The sequence below is a fragment of the Manacus candei genome, unplaced genomic scaffold (genome assembly GCF_025592945.1).
Source record: "Manacus candei isolate 608988 ecotype Guabito, Panama unplaced genomic scaffold, ASM2559294v1 h1tg000130l, whole genome shotgun sequence".
NCBI lineage: Eukaryota > Metazoa > Chordata > Aves > Passeriformes > Pipridae > Manacus > Manacus candei.
This window is the reverse complement of record NW_026138178.1, coordinates 33,706-56,223: the sequence shown is the minus strand read 5'-3', so window position 1 is coordinate 56,223 and position 22,518 is coordinate 33,706. Positions and strand designations below refer to the sequence as shown.

The 22,518-nt window shown below is 51.9% G+C and overlaps 2 protein-coding genes and 1 long non-coding RNA gene across 4 annotated transcripts; 2 read left to right on the top strand and 1 right to left on the bottom strand.

The window, feature by feature from the left end:
• The first annotated feature begins 953 nt into the window (after positions 1-953).
• LOC127462540 (uncharacterized) lies at positions 954-6,155 on the top strand. Of its 2 annotated transcripts, none has more exons than XR_007900480.1 (3): positions 954-1,065; positions 1,148-1,501; positions 6,022-6,155. It is a non-coding gene; the product is annotated as an uncharacterized LOC127462540 (long non-coding RNA). The 2 variants fall into 2 exon arrangements; XR_007900479.1 differs by lacking the exon at positions 6,022-6,155 and adding an exon at positions 5,900-5,991.
• A 491-nt stretch (positions 6,156-6,646) lies between these two features.
• Positions 6,647-7,414, top strand: LOC127462541 (endothelial zinc finger protein induced by tumor necrosis factor alpha-like). Its single transcript, XM_051771195.1, has 3 exons — positions 6,647-6,694; positions 6,839-7,151; positions 7,411-7,414. Exons 1-3 carry the CDS (start codon positions 6,673-6,675, stop codon positions 7,412-7,414), a joined length of 339 nt encoding a protein of 112 aa, XP_051627155.1. The 5' UTR covers positions 6,647-6,672.
• Positions 7,415-20,128: 12,714 nt separating this feature from the next.
• LOC127462536 (class II histocompatibility antigen, B-L beta chain-like) lies at positions 20,129-22,201 on the bottom strand. The gene is made up of 3 exons (XM_051771192.1): positions 22,115-22,201; positions 21,321-21,590; positions 20,129-20,645 (listed from the first exon to the last, which is right to left on the bottom strand). The coding sequence occupies exons 1-3, from the start codon at positions 22,197-22,199 to the stop codon at positions 20,203-20,205; spliced, it is 798 nt and encodes a 265-aa protein (XP_051627152.1). The 5' UTR covers positions 22,200-22,201; the 3' UTR covers positions 20,129-20,202.
• Between the last annotated feature and the right edge of the window lie 317 nt (positions 22,202-22,518).

The following is a 22,518-nucleotide window of genomic DNA, read 5'->3' as shown; positions in this document are numbered from 1 at the left end:
GACACAGTGTCCTAGTTAGAACAGCTGGGACCGATTCCTCACTGGATGGGTGTAGCCCAAAAGTGTGTATTCTATGGCCTTCCATGCCATTTTCCCAGAAACTGTTGTCGGGGGGAGGGACTGTGGGGGGGGCATGCGAGGTGGGGGTGGTGTCCCTGTCCTCATACCCTTTTATGGAATTCCCCACTCTGGCAATCTTCATATCCTTTTATGGAATTCCCCGCTCTGAGGGAACGAACTAAGCATCCTTTTATGGAATTCCCTGCTCTGAGGGAATGACTGGGCATTCCTGCCTGAACTGGAGAATATATAAACCTGGAGTTTCAGAACCTTTCCACCACTCGTGGGATCCACAGGAAGGCTGCAGCTCACCACTCTCAACCAGACTGAGACCACCACCCTCAACTGGACTGCAATCACCTCTTCTGACCAGACTGCAACAGCTCTCCCACCAGCAGGTTTTTTCCCCTCTACCTTTACTTTGGACTCGGGGGGGGGCCCAAGGAAAACCACTTTGTTCATGCCCCAGGGTGCTGGGTTATACATTTGGGTTTTGTGGATTTAAACCAATTGCTTGTCTGTATAATCAGACTTATTGGGCAAGGGGGGCCCAAGGGGGGCCCGAGGGGGCTGGTCCAGGGGGGGAAGGGCTGCAGGGGGCGGATCCCGGAGGAGGAAACCCGCCAAAAGCGGCGGCCCAGCCGAGGGAGGAGCCGAGCGGGAGCACAAAGAAGAGCAGCCAAAAGGTCCTGGCGGTCGCTGGGCAATGGCGGGGGGGGCGAGAGCGGTTTGGGGGTCCCCGTGAGAGCCGGGGGGGAACCCCGGTAGCCACGGAGTGGGGAGAGCGGAGAGGGGCGATCCCCCCAGAATGCTGGAGGGGGGGGAGCAGAGAGGGAGCGCCGGGCCCCTTAAGCGGTGTTACGACCCGCCCCAGGAAAAGAGAGGGGGGGGGGGGTAACTCAGGTTTTATCAAAAATTCCTTTGGGGTGGATTAAAGCGAAGCGACGCTAAATAATCGGTGTATGAAAATATATAAGATTTATTTCAACAGTTTTGTATCAACAGGTAAGTTAATAAGATTTATTTTAACAGTTTTGTATCAACAGATAGGTGAACATTTTTTTTTTTAACAGTTTTGTATCAACAGATAGGTTAACATTTTTGGGTGCTGTCATAATCAATAGGTAACCTTTCTGGGGAGGAGAAAAATGCACAGGGGAGAGAAAGACAGGATGAGAGCCAGGGAGAGTAAGGGAAAGAAAAGCTGAGAGTAGACAGATGTCCACAGTCACCGCCCACGGGGTCCAGCGATGCTTGAGAGTGATGGTCTTGATTCGCAGGCGGTGGGGGAGAAGAACTCCCAAATTCCCAAAGTCACCAGTCAGTTTATATGCTCTGGCGCCTCCTGGCATAAGGGGTTGCTTTTCCCTTTTTTGGTAACTAATCGCCCAGCAGGTGTGTCAATAGCCCAAGGTCCGTCGTTGTTTTTTAGGAGGAAACAGTCAAGAGCCCGCAAGCTCGGCTCGTTGTTTTTTAGGAACAGTCAAGAGCCCGCAAGCTCGGCTACTTCCCAGCAGGTGTGTCAATAGCCCGAGGTCCGTCGTAGTTTTTTAGGAGGAAACAGTCAAGAGCCCGCAAGCTCGGCTACTTCCCAGCAGGTGTGTCAATAGCCCGAGGTCCGTCGTAGTTTTTTAGGAGGAAACAGTCAAGAGCCCGCAAGCTCGGCTCGTTGTTTTTTAGGAACAGTCAAGAGCCCGCAAGCTCGGCTACTTCCCAGCAGGTGTGTCAAAAAACCCGAGAATGCATAAATCATCAACTATTTCAGTCTCTGACACCACCCCGTGATTTATGCATTCAATAGTTTTTCTTCTTTTGTCGTTCTCTGTGAATCTTCTTTGTGGGCGGTGCTTTTCGTATAGTGGACAGGGAGACAGAAGAGTGAAGGAAAGGAAGAGATTGCCCTAATGCATTGCAATTCTCCCCCCCTTCAAAAAACAAACTAATTTTATAATAACATAGTAAGCTAATTTGCATTAGTTACTCTCTCCACCCCGTGAGTAGTCATAGGGGATGTAATAGGATCTCAATGGCTACAATCAAATTTCTTAACATTAATGAGGTTACAAACATACATACAAATATTTGAAATTATACATCAAAAAACACTGAGTTACTTGGGAGCTGGTAAAAGGTTTTCTTTTGTTTTCTTTTAGGCCTAAATTTAGTTCCGTTTTTGTTAAATTTAACCAAATATAAAATTCAATGCCTTTCAAGGCAGAAGGCTAATGTATATAATGCATATTCATATAACTCTAAATATGCATAAATACTTGTACTAACTCCCAGGTTATATTTGGTTGAGTTTCTCAATCGAAAGAGATATTTAAAAGGACAAAATGAACTTGACAAAAATCAAATTAACAGTACATCTTATACAATTTTACCAGTAAGTTGCTCACATTCAAAAGCTTCTCCCAAACTAACCTGCCCCCCAACAAAATAATAAAACAAACTTGGCAAAACGAAACTAGCAGTACATAACATGGCTCGTCCTACACAATCTTATCAGCGAACTGTTCATGATAAAAAAAAAAAAAACAAAAAAACAAAACCCAGATAAGTCAACAATTATTAATAAGCTGATAACACAAGTAATTCTGGGAGTAGAGGGAGCACAAACACAATGTTTGTGGCAAACTTTTACATATTGCAGACTTACTGAGACAAAAATACATATAGGCATGCATATTACAAAGTTATTAAGATAAAAACATTAAGAACAGTATAAGTCTTCAGTCCTGTTGCTATTTCGTTTTCTCATGGAATACTTGTAAGTTGATAATAGAAGCAGTTGTGGGGGCAGTTATCTCTTCTGCCTCTTGCTGTAATTGAAGCTCCATTGGTTTCATGCAGTTTGATCTCATCTGCTGGCAGGTTTCTGCAAAAGAACAAATCTGGCCCACTACGGACCCATTATTAAAAAGAAGGAACTATCTATTTATCCAACTCCTTTTCTTATCTGGCATAATGTTACTAGGGCAATAGTAATAGAGAAGTTTGGAACATGTTTTCTCCAAAAAACAAATAAACTCAGACGGACAGAGAGGGATGGGAGACCAAACACCCATTCTCTCCCTCTGGCATCTCTCCAGGCTCGACCCTTTAATAAATCTAACCCCAGGATGTTAGCTGGTAGTGGCCCCACAATCATGGTAGTTTCTGGGGCTGTCTCATCTCCAGGTAACCAGCATTTCACTCGAGCAGTGTATTGGGGTTGGGATTTGCCAAAGGCATCAGTTACCCATATTTCCTTTTTGTCTGGCTTAATGCCACACTGGGTAGCAGCTTCAGTTTGGAGTGCTGAGACCTGTGCACCCGTGTCTACCATGAATGCAACTAAAGATTTAAAAGGGCCAAGAGGAAAAGTGATTACCAAATCTCCCTGGTTGTTTTCTGTAAGCTTTCTCTCATAAACCCACTGGCTATTTTTTGGCTTATTTACTTGAGGGCAGTAAGTCCAGTTCCTTGACTCAGAACTGGTCAAACTGGTTAGTCCGGTTTCTGGAGAGGCTGAGGGGATCACAGTGTTGGACTCCTTAGAGGGGCTGCCCTTAGGGGGTGCCTTGTGCTCTTTGATCTTATCCCAGTGCTTTATCAAGTATTCTAAATTAGCAGTGGGTAATTTATCCATCACTTCTAGAGGAATTCCTTTTGCAACACCTTCTCTCCACAGACTGTATCTCTTTCTTCCGCTAGATGACACATTTTGTTGACAAATACCTGGTGAGGCAGGTTTTTGGACTTTCCCTGCCCTCCTGCAGTGTATTCTCTGGCCATTGGTACCAGGGAGCCCCAGCTGCTGACCAGTAGCTATTAATTCTTGGGCTATTTCCAACCAGGTTATTCCTGATGGAGCACCCCTTCCTCTAGGTCTGGGGGTTGCCTTTGTGCGCTCCTGTAATTGTTTAGCATAAACTTTTAGTGCATCAGGCAGGCCTCGAATTAAAACTGGAAATCTCTGTGGATCTGCCTCGAGTTCCATTGGGGAATGTCGTTGTGGGTCTAATAATTTTGTATGCATTAACTGGAGACATGCGGTTTTTTGTACACTTTTTACAATGTGGCCAATTGTGGGTGTTTTAATCGTGTAAGGATCTCCCCTTTCTATAGGGTCTAACCCACCTGCCCAGCAGGCAGCTCTCTGGGTCAGGGACCACGGGGCTCGGTTATCATTTGTGGTCAGGAAGACCCCTGGGCCCCAAAATCCTCTGGCCTCATCTTCACTTAATAAAATTCGGTCTCCCCCAGTAAGGGACACCCTCCACACATATTCAGTCTCTGATTCACTGGCCTTACGGCTGTATTTCTCCTGAATTCTGGCCAGTGCTTCCCCCGTGTACGGGGTAGTTCGTGTGGTAGTTCGCCGATCTGCCCCCTGGCCAGTGGTTTCAGTTTTAATGAGGGGACGCATATGTATTACCCCCTCCTCCGGGTAACTTTGCTTCAATTCTTCTAATTCCCCAGAGGGGTACAGGGATTTGTTAACATCTACCGGTTTAGGGTATTTTGAATTGATGTCTCGCAATTCACAATTTTTCATTTCCAGTATTTTTTTAAGCCTTTCATTTTGTTCCTCCTCATCTTCAAGGGCTGACCTAAGCAATGAGTTAATCTCTCTCTCTTTCTCCAGTGCCTGGCGTTCAGCAGTTAACTGCAGGCGTTCTTTTTCTAATTGCTCCTGTAATGCCTTCATTGTCTCTTGAAGAGACCTTATCACCTCACCGGTAGATTTTTGAATAGCCTCTTTTCCTAGTTGGTCCTGCAAAGTTCTCATTGACTCTTGGAAAGATTTTGTCACTTCACTTACAGATTTTTGAATAGCTAATTTTTGCCTTTGCACTGCTCTAAGGAATACGCCTAAGACAGCACCCAAAAAAAACAGTTCTAAACCAAGAATAGCTATCAGGAGGGAATAATCCCCATATAACTCAACCCGGGGTGTCATCATCCCCTTCGCCTTAGTCATTAACCCAGCTTAGGTTAATGTCTTTCTCCCCCTTAACCCTCTGAGGGCTGGTTTGACTCTCTCCTGGAAAACCTTTCAACAGGTCCAGGTACCAGAGAACCTTTCAACAGGTCCAGGCCACACCAGGAAACCTTTCAACAGGTCTGATGTGCCCGGGTCACACCGAGAGGAGAAAAATTCTTACTATAATTTTACTGCGAGGGGACAGTCACCCTTTGACTCGCCCTCGGTACCAGTTTTAGACTACACCGATTACTCCACCACATCCAAAGTATCCTGTCCGTGACGCCAAAAATGTTACGACCCGCCCCAGGAAAAGAGAGGGGGGGGGGGGGGTAACTCAGGTTTTATCAAAAATTCCTTTGGGGTGGATTAAAGCGAAGCGACGCTAAATAATCGGTGTATGAAAATATATAAGATTTATTTCAACAGTTTTGTATCAACAGGTAAGTTAATAAGATTTATTTTAACAGTTTTGTATCAACAGATAGGTGAACATTTTTTTTTTTAACAGTTTTGTATCAACAGATAGGTTAACATTTTTGGGTGCTGTCATAATCAATAGGTAACCTTTCTGGGGAGGAGAAAAATGCACAGGGGAGAGAAAGACAGGATGAGAGCCAGGGAGAGTAAGGGAAAGAAAAGCTGAGAGTAGACAGATGTCCACAGTCACCGCCCACGGGGTCCAGCGATGCTTGAGAGTGATGGTCTTGATTCGCAGGCGGTGGGGGAGAAGAACTCCCAAATTCCCAAAGTCACCAGTCAGTTTATATGCTCTGGCGCCTCCTGGCATAAGGGGTTGCTTTTCCCTTTTTTGGTAACTAATCGCCCAGCAGGTGTGTCAATAGCCCAAGGTCCGTCGTTGTTTTTTAGGAGGAAACAGTCAAGAGCCCGCAAGCTCGGCTCGTTGTTTTTTAGGAACAGTCAAGAGCCCGCAAGCTCGGCTACTTCCCAGCAGGTGTGTCAATAGCCCGAGGTCCGTCGTAGTTTTTTAGGAGGAAACAGTCAAGAGCCCGCAAGCTCGGCTCGTTGTTTTTTAGGAACAGTCAAGAGCCCGCAAGCTCGGCTACTTCCCAGCAGGTGTGTCAAAAAACCCGAGAATGCATAAATCATCAACTATTTCAGTCTCTGACAAGCGGGGGTCCCGGAGAGGGGGAAGGCCTTGGAGTGTGGAGAGGAGGGGGGGCCTTGAGGCGGGGTGGGAGCCGAGAGCGCCAAGAGGTTTGCGAGGGTGGGAGCCGAGAGAGGAGGGTCGGCCGGCCCCGGGAGGCAGAGTGGGGAGAAGTGAGCCCTGGGACCCCCCTGGCAACACTCAAGAAGACCCCGGAGAGTGGGAACCCCCCGGAGCCACGGGACCCCCGGCAGCCTGGAGAAGGGGGACCCCCATTGCAGGTAGAAGTGCCATCAGGCCAGACAGGGGGGACCCCCCTAACCCCAGAGAGAAGAGAAGGGGAACACCTGGGAGGGGTTTTTGGGCTGAATGTTGGTGTTTCTATGGTTACAAGATTCCCAGTGAGTCCTAGAGCTGGACTTGGGCAGGAGGAACCTCCAAGGCAACGCGCTCACCCCTTGTTTTCCCCCTCCAGTAGGATTTCTGCTTCCCAAAGCTTGGGCGGATGGAGGAGGAGGCTGCGAGGAAGAGGAAGATGCCTTGGGCCCCCCAGGCAGGTGAGGAGGAAGTCAGTGCCCCTTTGGGTGGGTCTTTTGTCTTTTGTGGCCGTCCTGCCGGGGCCGGAGTTGGGGGGATGTCCTTGGGCTTCCCTGTGGGCCGGAGGCAAATCCCCTGCGTGTCCTTGTTGGTTCCTGCCCCAGGCCCCGAGGTGAGGCCGGAGAGCGCGGAGGACAAATCCCCCTGGCAGAGCCTGGTGGGAGAGGCCGTTTTGAAGGGCTCCCCGGCGCAGGAAGGCAGCGGGGAGGAAAAGGGCCGGAGATGCCCCCGCAGGAGGGGTTCCAAAGCCAGCCCAGGGGGCTGTGAGGAGGAAAGAGCCAGCGTGTGCCGGGAAGGCGGCCGGAGCTTGAGGCGGAGCTGCGAGCTGGTGGTCCCTGAGCAGCCTCCCAGCAGGGAGAAACCCTTCAGGTGCTTGGAATGTGGGAAGAGCTTCAGCAAGAGATCCAGCCTCTTGAGGCACCAGCACATCCACACTGGGGAACGGCCCTACACGTGTGGGGAGTGTGGGAAGAGGTTCAGTGACAGCTCCACCCTCCGCAACCACTGTCGCATCCACAGTGGGGAACAGCCCTACATGTGTGAGGAGTGTGGGAAGAGCTTCAAAAGGAGCTCCCACCTGCTCCGACACCAGATGATCCACAGTGGGGAACGGCCCTACATGTGTGAGGAGTGTGGGAAGAGCTTCAAACGGAGCTCCCACCTACTCCGACACCAGATGATCCACAGTGGGAACGGCCCTACACGTGTGCGGAATGTGGGAAGAGCTTCAGGGACAGCTCCAGCCTTTGCAAACACCGTTGCATCCACACCAGGGAATGGCCCTACAAGTGCTTGGAATGTGGGAAGAGCTTCAGCACAAGCACCAAGCTGCTCAGCCACCAGCACATCCCCACTGGGGAACATCCCTACACGTGTAGCGAATGTGGGACAGCTCCACCCTCTACACCCACCTTCGCATCCACATCAGGGAGAGGCCTCACAAGTGTGAGGAGTGTGGGAAGAGCTTCAGGGACAGCTCTGCCTTGACCTCCCACCAACGGACCCACCGGTAAGAGAAGCCCCGAGTGCCCCGACTGCGGGAAGAGCTTCGGCCGCTGCTCCAACTCCATCAGCCATGGGAGGACCCGCGTTGGATGATCCACAGGGACCCCCGTTGGGCACAGCCCTGGTGTGCTGGTTTAAAGGTAAACCAGCAGGGGAAATGACAGCGGTGACCCCTAGAATGGGATGGAACAGCTGGAATGGGAATGAGAATGCCTGGAATGGGAATGGGGACATCAGGAATGGGATGGGGACAATAGCAATGGGTTGGGAACACCAGGAATGGAAATGGGAACACCTGGAATGGGAATTGGGACATTGGGAGCAGACTGGGGACACTAGGAATGGGAATGGGGGCAGTCAGAATGGCAATGGGGACACGTGGAATGGGGAAGGAACGCCTGGAATGGGAATGGGAACACCTGGAATGGAAATGGGGACACCAGGAATGGCAACACCTGAAATTGGAATGGAGACACCTGGAATGGGAACACCTGGAATGGGAATGGGGACACCAGGAATGGAAATGGGGACACCTGGAATTGGAATGGAGACACCTGGAATGGGAACACCTGTAATGGGAATAGGAACACCTGGAATGGGAATGGGGACACCAGGAATGGGAATGGGAACACCTGGAATGGAAATGGGGACACCTGGAACTGGAATGGAAACACCTGGAGTGGGAACACCTAGAATGGGAATGGGGACACCTGGAATGGAAATGGGGACACCTGGAACTGGAATGGAAACACCAGGAATGGGAATGGAAACACCAGGAATTGGAATGGAGACACCTGGAATTGGAATGGGAACACCTGGAATGGAAATGGGGACACCAGGAATGGGAATGGGAACACCTGGAACTGGAATGGAAACACCTGGAATGGGAATAGGAACACCTGGAATAGGAATGGGGGCAGCAGGAATGGGAATGGAAACACCTGGAATGGGAATGGGAACACCTGGAATGGAAATGGGAACACCTGGAATGGAAATGGGACACCTGGAATGGAAATGGGGACACCTGGATTTGGAATGGGAACACCTGGAATGGAAATGGGGACACCAGGAATGGGAATGGGAACACCTGGAATTGGAATGGGAACACCTGGAATGGAAATGGGGACACCAGGAATGGGAATGGGAACACCTGGAATGGGAATGGGGACACCTGGAATGGAAATGGAGACACCTGGAATTGGAATGGGAACACCTGGAATGGAAATGGGGACACCAGGAATGGAAATGGAGACACCTGGAATTGGAATGGGAACACCTGGAATGGAAATGGGGACACCAGGAATGGGAATGGGAACACCTGGAATGGGAATGGGGACACCAGGAATGGGACTGGGAACACCTGGAACTGGAATGGAAACACCTGGAATGGGAATGGGAACACCTGGAATGGAAATGGGGACACCAGGAATGGGAATGGGAACACCTGGAACTGGAATGGAAACACCTGGAGTGGGAACACCTGGAATGGGAATAGGAACACCTGGAATTGGAATGGAGACACATGGAATGGGAACACTAGTAATGGGAATGGGAACACCTGGAATGGAAATGGGGACACCTGGAATGGGAATGGGAACACCAGGAATTGGAATGGAGACACCTGGAATTGGAATAGGAACACCTGGAATGGAAATGGGGACACCAGGAATGGGAATGGGAACACCTGGAACTGGAATGGAAACACCTGGAGTTGGAACACCTGGAATGGGAATAGGAACACCTGGAATGGGAATGGGGACACCTGGAATGGGAATGGGAACATTGGGAATGGGAATGGGAACATTGGGAGCAGGTTGGGGACACTAGGAATGGGAATGGGATCACCTGGGATTGGAATGGGGACACCTGGAATGGGAATGGGAACATTGGGAGCAGGTTGGGGACACCAGGAATGGGAATGGGAACACCTGGAATGGGAATGGGAACATTGGGAGCAGACTGAGCACACCAGGAATTGGCAGGGGGACACCTGGAATGAGAATGGGAACACCTGGAATGGGAATAGGGAAAACAGAGGTGGGATGGGAACACCTGGAATGGGAATGGGGACAATAGGAATGGGAATGGAGACACCTGGAATATGAATGGGAACACCAAGAACTGGGAATGGGGAAATCAGGAGTGGGATGGGAACACCAGGAATGGGAGGAGCGACAATAGGAATGGGAATGGGGACACCTAGAATGGGATGGAACACCTGGAAAGGGAATTGGAACACATGGAATGGGAATGGGAACACATGGAATGGGAATGGGAACTCCTGGAATGGGAATGGGGACACCTGGAATGGGATGGGAACAACTAGAATGGGATGGGAACACCTGGAACAGGAATGCAAACCCGTGGAATGGGAATGGGAACAGCCGGGCCCGGGTTGTGTCCCTGGGGAAACAGGAGGCCAGGCCCAAAAGAGTTAACTAAGAAATTGGGGCCTGCTAACAAGCTACCAACATCCAAGACCATCTGTGCTCGTTCTGTTCTACTGACTGGAGCAAAGCTTCAGAGAATAGTACAGGAAGATGTCCTAGGCCTCGAGGGGATAAATTAGAGAGACAGCAGGATCAGGGAGACATTGGAATAGGAGGAATAGGCCGGGAGCCAGGGCTTTTTCCAAGCTTCAGTGAGCGGGTCAAGAAGAATGGAAGAGAAGGAAGGTCAAGCTGAGGAAGATGAGTTGAAGCCCCCAGAGCCATGGAGGAAGAGTGGAAGTACCCTCAGGATTGAGGGCCAAGAGAAACACCGCCCCAAGCCCCGCCTGAGCTCCACCTCTACTCCGCCTGTTATTAATATGCATCGATAGATGTTGTAATCACTTGAATATGCATTTAATCCCAGCTGAAGATTGGATAAAAATGCTGATTTTGTGTGAAGCCTTGGAGCAAGTTTGTCCAGCGCCAGCTGGCTTGCTCCCAACGTTGAATAAACAAATCCCTTGCTGCTTAAAGATAAAAAAGTCTCTGAGCAGTTTCTCGGACCGATTTTTCGCATTCAGCGCCCAGTCAGTCCCAGGATGATCCCAGTCACTCCTGGTCTCTCCCAGTTGCTCCCAGTTTCCCCCATGTGGTCCCACTCATTCCCAGTTGTCCCCAGAAGCTTCCAGCATGATCCCAGCTGCTCACAGCCACTTCCAGTCATCCCCAGTTGCTTCCAGTATGATCCCAATCACCTCCTGCATGATCCCACTCACTCCTGGTATGATCCCAGGATGACCCCAGTCACCCTCAGTGTGGTCTCAGTTGCTCCCAGCATGGGCCAAGCTCTCAGTTGCCCCTAGCACAGATCCAGTCACTCCAAGTATGATCCCAGTCCTCCCTCCTGACAGTCCCAGTCAATCCCAGTTGCTTCTACTGTAGATCCAGTCACTCACAGTTCCTTCCAGTTGCCCCCAGCCTGGTCCTAATTCCCCTTCCCGTAGTCCCAGTCACTCCCAGTATGGTCCCAGTCACCCCCACCATGGTGGCAGACACTCCCAGGATATCCCAGTAGAGCCCTCAGAATGCTCCTAGTCCTTCCCAGTCACTCCCAGATGCCCCAGTAACATTCCAGTTTCCACCAGTATGATCCCAGTGACTCCAAGGCACTCCCACTATATCCTATGTGGCCTCCAGTTTCTCCCAGTAGCCCTCAGTGTGGTCCCAGTTGCTCCCAGTCTGATCCCTGTTGCCCCAGTTCTGGTCCTGGAGGGTCCCAGTGGGCTCAGATCCTGCTCCCGGGGGGTCCTGCTGGGTCCCAGTCCTGGTCCCGGTGTATCCTGGTGTCCCAGTCCATCCCAGTCTGTCCCAGTCTGTCCCAGTCCATCCCAGTCCATCCCAGTCTGTCCCAGTCCATCCCAGTCAGTCCCAATCCATCCCAGTCCATCCCAGTCCATCCCAGTCCATCCCAGTCCCTTCCCAGCCGTTTCCCAGGTCCTGCCCCCCCGCCCCCCAAGATGCTGACGGGGTCGGGGCTCCGTCTTTGGCTTCGTCTCCCTGGGCCTGCCTGGAATGAAGGGGCCGCTGGGACACTGCGGGACCTCCTGAGACCAAAGGAACCCCGGGAGAATTTGGATACTCCTGGAATCAAGGCACAACTGGGACACTGCAGGGCCCTATGGAAAAAAAGGAACCTTGTGACACTGCGGAATTCATGGAATCCAGGGGCCTTTGGGACATGGGGGCCTCATGGAACCAAAGGAACCCTGAGGTGTTTCCGAAGGTCATGGAATCAAGGGGCCACTGGGACACTGCAGGGCCTCTGGGAATTAAAGGAACACTGGGACACTGGGGCAGGACATCCCCCTGCAATGGCACCAAGACAATGCCCCATTTGCAAAGGGGTCAGTGCTGAGCTGAGAGGGGGCCAGGCCAAGGCAGGAGATGTTGGAACCCAGACTGGTTTGACCCCAAATGAAGCCCCTGATGGTGAGGGAACCCTTGGAGTCCAAGGCCTGTCAGTCCATGGGTTTCTACCAGAAAGGGCCAGTCCCCTTTCCCAGGGGCAGGTTCTTCCAACAGAACCCTTCTTGGGGGGTGTGTGGAGATTCCTGCCTTGGCTGGGGACCCCCCAAGGTCACTGTTGGAGGTTGAGAGCAGAGATCTCCCCACGAGCGCTGGTCTGGGGGAGTGTCAGAGACTGGAACAGTTAATGATTTATGCATTCTAAGAGACTTCTGCAGGCTTTTGACTTTCTGATGGGCAGCTGGGCCCATTCCCCCTCCTCCAGTGCAGAAGATGTCAAGCCCCGAAAAGGCGGGAAGAGCCAAGTTTACCACGCCCTCCACATGAACTCCGCGCCAAAAAGGGGGACACCCCCCTATGGAAACAACTCCCCGCCTTGGGGAGGTGCAAAGGATATGGATATTGACTGGTGACTTTGGGGGTTTGGGGGGGATTTTTCCTTCTTCTCCCCCCACCGCCTGCGGATCCAGACCATTGCTTTTTACATGGCTGGATCCAGTGGGCAGTGACTATTTACGTTTTTACCACTCTCATCTTTTCTTCTTTCTTGCTCTCCCTTACTCTTACCCTGTCTTTCTCTCCCCTATGCATTTTGCTCCTCCCCCGAAAGGTTGGCCTTGTTATATGACAGCCCCCAAAATGCTGGCACACCTGTTGATACAAAATTGTTCAAATAAACCTTGTCAATCTGTTTTCAGACACCGATTATTCAGTGTCGTTTCACTTTAATCCACCCCAAGGGAATTATTGATAAAACCTGAGTTACCCCCCCGCCTTTTCCCTGGGGGGGGTTGTAACAGTCACTGCTGTGCCTGTGATGTCACTGCTGTCCCTGTGATGTCATCGCTGTCTCTGTGATGTCACCGATGTCCCTGTTATGTCACTGCTGTCTTTGTGATGTCACCGGTGTCTATGTGATGTCATCAATGTCCCTGTGATGTCATTGCTGTGCCTGTGATGTCACCGCTGTCTCTGTGATGTCACCACTGTCCTTGTGATTGTGATGTCACTGCTGTCCCTGTGATGTCACCGCTGTGTCTGTGATGTCACTATTGTCTCTGTGATGTCACTGATTTCCCTGTGATGTCACCGCTGTGTCTCTGATGTCACCACTGTGCCTGTGATGTCACCGATCTCTCTGTGATGTCACCGATGTCTCTGTGATGTCACTGCTGTCCCTGTGATGTCACCAATGTCTCTTCAACCAGATTGCAACCACCACTGTCAACCAGACTGCAGATCACCACTCTCGACCCAACTGCAACCACCACCCTTGACCAGACTGCACCACCACTCTCACCAACAGGGTTTTTCCCCCTCTCCCTTTACTTTGGGCTCAGGGGGCCCAACAAACACCACTCTGTTCATGCCCCAGGGTGCTGGGTTAGACATTTGGGTTTTGTGGGTTAAAACCAACTGTTTGTCTGTATAATTGTACTTATTGTATTATTTCATGAAATTGTTATTCTGACTGTTATAGATTAGGAAATCAGGGGGAATTTTTCTTCCCCTGCCCTCACTCCAAGGGAAAGAAAGGGAGTGAGCAGGGGGAAGGGAGGTCATTAGCATTACAAAAGATGTAGCCAACCTAGGGTAATGGACCCATTGGAGAAAGAGGAGAGGTAGGTGGGGGGCTGGGCGCTGGTGGGAAAGGTGAGAGGCAGAGTGCTGTGGCTGGCTCCCGGGGTGCAGACAGGCATTTTGTTGGGGAGAGGGACTGGAAGCCTAGCTTGTTTTTTGGCTGTTAATCCTGGGGAGTTCGACCTCTCGTCCTGTTGGCTTCGACCTGCCTGACTGTCCCTCCCGCCGGAGCTGCTGTGTTTCATCGGAGAGTTTTGCTTGCCCGCGGGAGAGGAGGAGGAGTTTTTTTGAGACACCACCGCCTGAGACTGCAGTGAGTCCCCGCCACTTGAGACAGCGGTGAGTTCCCGTGGGAGTGTGCTGCCTGCCTTCCTTGTGGCCCCCACGGAGGCGAGGACCCCCCTCATCTCCTTCTCGGCTTCCCCCGCGGTCCCGGGACCGCTCTCTGCGGCCCCTCTGCCCGCGGGGACTGACGGGCCCACAGCGCCCCCTGCTGGCCACGGCCGGGCACTGCAGGTCCTGCAGCTCCAGCGATCCCACAGCGCCCCCTGCTGGCCACGATTCGGGCTGTGCCGAAGGACAGAGCAGTGTTCTTTTGGACTTGTTGTTGTGGTTGTTGTTGCTGGTGTTGTTTTGGTTCGTGTTACTGTTTTTTTGCCAACATACATATATCTTTTAATAAAGGGTTGTTATTTCTTCTGTTTTTCCACATTTTCCTCGAGTAAAGCCCCTTAATTTGACATTAAAATTGCAGAGAGAGAGGAGTTTGGTCTACCTCATAACTCCTCCTCTTTAGCAAACAGTCTAGTCTCTTCAGACTGAGACATCGAGGCAGCTGCTTTCTTTATACAGGAAAATCATGGAGAGATCCCTGCAGAAGTTGAAAATGCTGTCATGCCTTTAGTCTGGGCCAGCGAGTACCCTGGGAAATCAAAGCAAGCTGAACCAGTAAGCATCGCACTCAGGCCAGGAGCAGCCCCAGTAAGGCAGAAACAATATCCTTTGAAATTAGAAAGCCGAAAAGGCCTAGCACCTGTAATTGAAAAGTTCCTTAAATTTGGTTTACTAGTAGAATGTGAATCCAGATTTAATACCCCCATTCTACCCGTGAAAAAGGCTGATGGCAAAAGCTATCGGCTAGTCCAAGATCTTAAAGCCTTCAATAGAATAACTGAGGACATTTACACAGTGGTAGCCAACCCCTATACACTGTTAACCACATTGACAGAGGATTTAGGATGGTTTACTGTACTCGACCTTAAAGATGCCTTTTTCTGCATTCCTGTACATAAAGATAGCCAGGAGATTTTTGCCTTTGAGTGGGAAAATCCTGAGACAGGGAGAAAAACACAACTAACCTGGAGAGTTCTTCCCCAAGGCTTTAAGAACAGTCCAACGCTTTTCGGAAATCAGTTGGCAAAGGAACTGGAGGACTGGAGAAGACAGCAGCAAGAAGGAGTTGTCCTGCAGTATGTTGACGACATCTCAATTGCAGCCAAAAGCCGGGACCAGTGCATCGAGCTCACTGTAAGTCTCTTGAACTTTTTGGGGCTAAGTGGGTATCGGGTCTCGAGAGAGAAGGCACAGATAGCCAAGGAGATAGTCATCTACCTGGGACTTGAGATCTATCGTGGGCATCGGCGACTCAGTGCAGACCGAAAAGAGGCCATTTGCCGTCCCCCAGAGCCCCACACTGTACGAGAGAGGCAGGCTTTCCTGGGAATGGTAGGATGGTGTCGGCTGTGGATAGCTAACTATGGGTTGCTAGTCAAACCTCTGTATGAAGCCCTGAAAACGGCCAAAGAGGGAGTTGTAACATGGACAGATGAGACCAGAGATGTGTTCAAACAACTGAAACAGTCCTTGATGTCAGCTCCAGCACTAGGACTACCAGATTTGACTAAACCGTTTGAACTGTTCACACACGAGCAGTTAAATGTTGCTCTGGGGGTATTATCACAAACTCTGGGAAGCCAACGAAGAGCTGTGGCTTATTTCTCCAAACAGCTGGACAGTGTTAGCCAAGGGTGGCCGGGGTGCCTGCGAGCTGTCGCAGCAACTGTTATCCTGATTGAAGAGGCCCGGAAGCTCACCCTTGGGCAGCACATCACTCTGTATGTGCCCCATGCAGTTCAAGCCGTGCTTGAACAAAAGGGAGGCCACTGGCTGTCCCCCAGCAGAATGCTTAAGTACCAGGTTGTGTTGCTGGAACAGGACGATGTTACCCTAAAAACAACATCTATTGTAAATCCAGCTATGTTTCTGTCTTCAACACTAACTGACAGTGTCCCCGAGCATGACTGTTTGCAGACTATAGAGGAGACTCACTCCAGCAGACCAGACCTGAAGGATGTGCCCCTGGAAAACACAGACTGGGAACTGTATACGGACGGAAACAGCTTCATGTGGGATGGTAAACGCTTCACAGGGTATGCAGTAACAACCAGAGACGAAGTGATCGAGGCAAAAGCCTTTTCAGCAGATGTGTCATCCCAAAAAGCAGAATTAATTGCACTGACAATAGCCTTGGAACTGAGTGAAGGAAAGAAGGTAAATATCTGGACTGACTCAAAATATGCATTTAGTGTTGTACATGCCCACGGAGCCGTCTGGAAGGAGAGAGGACTACTGACAGCCCAAGGCAGTGGAGTCAAGCATGCAGACCAAATCCATGCACTCCTGCAGAGTATTTGGAAACCAGAGGAGGTAGCTATTATGCATTGTAGGGCCCACCAGAAGGGGAAACAATTCCCGAGTTGGGAAATCAGTTTGCTGATCAAGCAGCAAATGGGGCTGCAGAAAAAGGCATCTTGGCAGTAGTGCCACAAAAAGAAATTGATTTGACAAAACACACCCCTAAGTATGATGAGAGAGACAATCAGCTAATTAGATCACTGAAAGCTGAAATCAAAGAAGGGGGGTGGGTGTTACCCCTACTGGACAGGTTGTAGTCCCACCACCGCTCCTTAGGGAAATAGCTCAACAGGAACATGAGGCTACCCATTGGGGAACGGAAAACCTCCTGAAACATCTAAAGAAAACAGTAATAGGAACAAATATGACCGAAGCTGCGCAGTCTACAGTAGGTAAGTGTGAAATCTGCAAACGAAACAATCCAGATACATCAAAGAGAGTGGTACTAGGGGTAACAAAAGCTGGAGACTAACCCGGAGATTACTGGCAAATAGATTTTGCTGAGTTACCACCATGGGGGGGTACAAATACATCCTTGTACTGGTTGACACTTTCAGTGGATGGCCTGAAGCATACCCCTGTCGCACTAACGCAGCAAGGGAAGTGGTAAAAGCTTTACTAAACCACATAATTCCAAGGTTTGGGGTTCCTCTAGGAATGGCATCAGATAGAGGAACACATTTTATTGCGACAGTAGTAAAGGAAGTATGCTGCATCCTGGGAATTGTCTGGGACCTACATACCCCCTACAGACCTCAGGCCAGTGGCAAAGTTGAACGAATGAATGGCACCTTGAAAATGCAAATTAGTAAAATTTGTCAGGAAACATCTATGTCCTGGGTTCAGGCTTTGCCACTAGCTCTGCTGAGAATTCGTATCCAGCCGAGGTGGAGGGATAACATAACCCCTATGAAATATTATATGGAAGACCATATCAGGCACCACACGTACCAGGGGATGTACACTTGAGAGGGAGAGCTGATTTACAAAAATATTTGATTGCTTTAGGCTCTACTTTGCAGAAGCTGCAGAAGGTCATCGAGCTATCCAGACCCATAGGACTGGACACCCCTGCTCACCCATTCCAGCCAGGAGACTGGGTCTACGTCAAGTGGTGGAACAGTGGCCCCTTGAGAGCCAAGTGGAGAGGACCATACCAAGTCCTGCTGACTTCCCTCACCTCCGTCAAAGTTGCTGGCAGAGAACCCTGGTTCCACTATTCCAGAGTCAAGAGAGCATCAGCTCCTGGAACAACCAACCAGACAGAACCAGGCACCGACGACGAGGATGTGGAATAGACTGCTTGTTCTGTGCATTCTGTTCGTGCAACCGGTAACCATGAACCGAGTTTGGGACCAAAAATTGCATGTGGCCCTAGTCCAAAACGTATCTAAAATTCTCCAGAAAACGGAATGCTGGATTTGTACTCAAGTACCAGCAATTGATGATGAGAATAGTGAGTGGCCCCTAATTGGAATTTTACTGAATGAGACAAACTTCGGTAAGTCCATGATGAATTTCCCAGGGACCTGGAAGCCAGTTACAGAGGCCTATTACCCGGTGGCCCTAAGTAATGTAATTTCTAATCAGGATGTTGTTCCCTGTATGATCATAAACGCTACAGGAAAAATCATTCTCCCCCCCTACTGTGATAAAAACAATTCAAAAGAAGAGATAAACCCAGAAATTGTTGTAGGGATGGCACAGTTCCCTTTGAGATTAATTCCTCCCCAGGGTTCAGGATGGTATTGGATTTGTGAAAAGGAGGCCTGGAAAGCTTTGCCCCTTGATAAAGATTGGACCTGTGCCCTGGGGGCAGTGATTCCAAATATAACAATTCTCAACCCAATTGATGAACCAGAATGGGAAAGACCCTATCCAAAAAGAGTGAAAAGAACTAGCAATCCCCTCATTGAGCGCCCTACGATTTTCCATAGCATAATCAGAGCTTTAATCCCATCTCTAGGAGTGAGTGAATTGGAAAAGGCAATTGTAAATATTTCAGCTGTTATGGAAAACATTCAAGATCACACTCTGGATGCAATTGAAACCCTGAAAGAACAATTCCAGAGCTTGTCTCATGTAGTAATACAAAACAGAATGGCCCTCAATTTTTTGCTAGCCTCACAGGGAGGTGTGTGTAAAGTCATCAATACCAGCTGCTGCTCTTACATAGACCAGACTGGTAGAATTAATAATGATTTGGCCGCAATTCAAAATCAAACCAAAATTTTTCATCAGATATCTCTGGATGATGTCTCCCTAGGTTTAGGAGATGTCCTCAACAAACTCACCTCATGGTTACCGAACTGGACATGGATGAAACAACTGTTTATTTTAGTATTGTATATACTTAGTGTTAGTGTAATAGCTCACTGCATGCACCGTTTTATAGTTGTTGTAGGTGTAGGTGGTAGAGATTGGACAAGACCTTTGGGTTTTGTCCAGTCTCTAAGGGGGGACTGATGCCTTAAGCCCCTAATGTTTTTTTATTTTTCTAATATTTGTAAGACTTGTAAGTTTTATAAGTAGTGGAAGTAGATTTTAAAAGCAGTAACCTCCCCTCCCCCTTTTTGTCCCTTGTTCCTTTCCCTCTCTCTAGCACCCTTGTTCATACATTCCTTAACCCTCTTCCCCCATTCTATCCTCCCTATATCACTCATAGCCCCAAATCCAATAGAAATGTTTAGTCTTTTGTCAAGGCAAGGCCTAGATTGTTGGCAGAACAGCATATCAAGGCCTAAACCACAGAATACGGTCAAGAATTAGGTAACTATGTACCCTTTGTACTCTGGTGATGGTGAAGATGGGATGAATGGGGGGTCCCGAAATACACCCCAGACTCATTTGAAGGGGGCCGACCCGGGGGGGACCTGAGTAAAGGCCACAGGGTGGGCACATCTGGGATTGGATGGATGGTGTTATGAAACGTAACCTCTCAGGCACGACCTGTGCGGGTCTTGTAACATCTTAGCCTTGGCAAATAAACCCTTTCTTATCTCACCCCTAATTAACTGCTCTGGAGAATTTTTCAGCACCGAAATACAGCAGCAACAGAAGGGACACACGACCCCCCAAATTCAGTGTGGGGATGGACTGGGGGGTCCAGGCTGGGCCCGAGGCCACGGGGAGGGGCTGCGGCCGCCTGCGGCTCAGGAGCTCTGTGGGGAGAGAAAAGGGGGTGAGAGCGGGCTGGGGGGACAGGGGGGGCCCAGAGGCTGTGGGAGAGCAAGGGGGGGGACACGACCCCCATTTGGGGACCCCCCTTTACCTTCTCCCGCAGGTAGAAGCCGAGCCCCAGCGCCAGGAAGACCAAGCCCAAGACGAAGCCCCCGACCCCCACCAGGATCTTGCTGCAGACGGTGTCTGGTGGCATCTCTGGGGGAACCGGGGGGGTCAGCACCCCTAAAACCTCCCAGACACCACCCAGGACTCCACAAACCCCATCCTAGTCTCTCCCAGCCCACCCAGCACCCCCTGAGACCTCCTGCCAGTCCCTTCCCAGCCCCTTTGGGGATTCCACAAAGCCCCTCCCAGGCCCTTTAGGACCCTCCAAACCCCCTCCCATCATGCCAAGGACACCCCAGAACCCCTCCTAGTCCCTTCCCAGACCCCCCACCACTTCTCAGATCCCCTTCCAGTCATGACAAGCCCCCCCAGCCTCCCTCCTGTCCCGCCCAGGCTCCCCCAAACTCCCTCCCAGCTGCTCCCAGGATTCCCCAAAGCCCCTCTCAAGCCCTCCCAACACCCACCAACCTCCTTCTCAGCCTCTCCACCACCCTCGAGCCCTTCCTATTCCCCCCCAGTCTCCCTCCCAATTGCCCCCATTGTCCCCCTGAGCCCCCAGCCCCCCTGCCAGTGTGCCCCCGGGGCTGGGGGGGCCGGGCCGTACCCCAGTGCCGGCTGAGGGGGTGCTCCAGGCTGACGTGCTCCACCTGGCAGCTGTAGGTGACCCCGTGCCGGGGGGGGATTTCCAGCATCACCAGCACCTGGTAGGTCCAGTCCCCGTTGGGGACCACGTCGGTGGCCACCACGTGCTCCGGCAGCTCCTGCCCATCCTGGAACCACCTCACCTGCACCGGCGCAGGGTAGAAATCCATCCCGGAGCAGAGCAGGCGGCCGGGGCCGGGCTGGGAGCTCGACGGCACCAGCAAGATGGACACGCTGGGGGAAACTGGGAGGGACGGGGGAGACACTGGGCTGAGCTGGGGGGCACTGGGAGGGAGGGCAGAGGGCTTGGAGGGCGTTAGGAGGGAGTGGGATGGCAGTGGGAGGGACTGGGATGGCAGTGGGAGGGACTGGGAATAGAGTGGGGGAGAAGAGGCTGGGCTGGGGGGGCACTGGGGAGAGAGTTGGGAGATGTGGGAGTGAAGTGAGAACGACTGGGAATGGACTGAGAGGGTCTGGGAGTGGAGGGAGAGGGTCTGGGAGTGACTGGTGTGGACTGGGAAGGAGCGCTCGGGACTGGGAGGCTGAGTGGTGGTGAGGGAAGTCTTTGGTTTCGGTCTGCCTGGCAACTGGAGCGTCATCAGAGAGACGCGCTGGGATTGGCTGAGGGGCGGGAGCTCGGTGGCCCCAGCGGGGTGGAGACGCGGGGGGGGCACTGGGAGAGACTGGGATGGACTGGGATGGATTGGGATGGACACTGAAAAACTGGAATGGATTCAGATGGACTGGGCCTCACTGGGAGAGACTGGGATGGACTGGGAAGAACTGGGAGGGGCAAAATGCCACGGGACAGGCACAGGGAGGGCTAAGGGGTCTGGAGTGATTCCCAGAGAGGGTTTGAGGGGCTCCAGGGTCATTCCCGGGGCAGGGGCCGAGGGGACCCGCTCTGCCCCACGCTCACCTCTCCTCTCCACACTGAACGGGCCGTACCCCTCGTAGCTGGGCAGGCAGACCCTGTCCACCAGAGACCGATAGTACTCCAGCCTTTCCTGTTGGCTATTCCAGTTCCTGGCCTGGTACTCTCCAAATGGAGTGTCACCCACAAAGATCCCCACATCGCTGTCGAAGTGCACTTGGTGCTGCCGGTTGCAGATGTACCTGTGTACGAACCTCACCCGCTCGGTGCCGTTGATGAAGTGACACTCAGATTTCACCATGTCCTGGAACACCCCTGTGTGTGCAGGACACGGGTCAGGGGGTGCCCCTTACACCCCATCATCCCCCAGCCCCCCACAGCAGGGTGGGAGCTCAGGGGGTCACCCCGGACCCCCCTTTCCCGACCCCCCTTTCCCAACCCCCCTCTGCCCCACGGACACCCCAGCACCGGCTCTTGGCTGGGGGGAAACCCCCCCATCAGCCCCCCGGGGATGGATAGGGGGGTTAGGGACCCCCCCAGTGCTGATCCAACCACTCCAGAGCCCCAGGGAACCGCTCCGGTGCTCAAGGGACACCCAGGGACCCCCATGGAACCCCTCTGCCTGCTCCCACACTCCCCTTTCCCCCCTCTCCCCCCCCTTTCCCACCGGCCCCACAATTTCCAGAACCCCCCAACCTCACTTTGGGGCTCCGAACCCCCTCCCACTCACTCCGGGCCTTCCAACCCCCCTCCCACTCACTTTTGGGGCTCCCATCCCCTCTTTTCTCCCCTCTTTCCCCCCTTTCCCACCCGACCCCCTGCCCGCCCCCCCCGCTCACCCGACAGCTCCTCGCCCGCAGCCGGGGGGGCTCCCAGCACCACCAGCACCGCCAGCACGGCCCCAGCTCCCCGCACACGCTCCATGCCCAGCGCTGGACAGCTGCTGACAGCCCAAAACCAGCCGGGCGGCGCCGTTTTGGGGGGTTTGAGGCGCGCTCTGATTGGCTGAGGGCAAAGCCCGGCGCCGGTTTGGGGCCGTGTTGGAGCCTGGTCTTCCCGGCGACTGATGAGTCATCAGCGCGGCGCGCTGGGATTGGGCGCGGGCGGCGTGGGCGCTCCGGGATTGGCTGAGGGCCGTTGGGGGCCCCCGCGGCAGCCCCGGGGCTGGGGGGTTCGGGGGGTTCCAAGGTGGGTTTTGGGGGGTCCCGGATTCCTGGAGATGGCATTTAAGGTGATCTGGATG

Coding starts and splice junctions, on each gene's coding strand:
- LOC127462536 (XM_051771192.1), bottom strand. CDS start 22,199: ATGGAGCGTGTGCGGGGAGCTGGGGCCGTGCTGGCGGTGCTGGTGGTG. Junction 21,591..22,114: donor TGCGGGCGAGGAGCTGTCGG/GTGAGCGGGGGG, acceptor CTGCACACACAG/GGGTGTTCCAGGACATGGTG. Junction 20,646..21,320: donor GTTCAGTGTGGAGAGGAGAG/GTGAGCGTGGGG, acceptor CGTCCCTCCCAG/TTTCCCCCAGCGTGTCCATC.
- LOC127462541 (XM_051771195.1), top strand. CDS start 6,673: ATGCCTTGGGCCCCCCAGGCAG. Junction 6,695..6,838: donor GCCTTGGGCCCCCCAGGCAG/GTGAGGAGGAAG, acceptor TTCCTGCCCCAG/GCCCCGAGGTGAGGCCGGAG.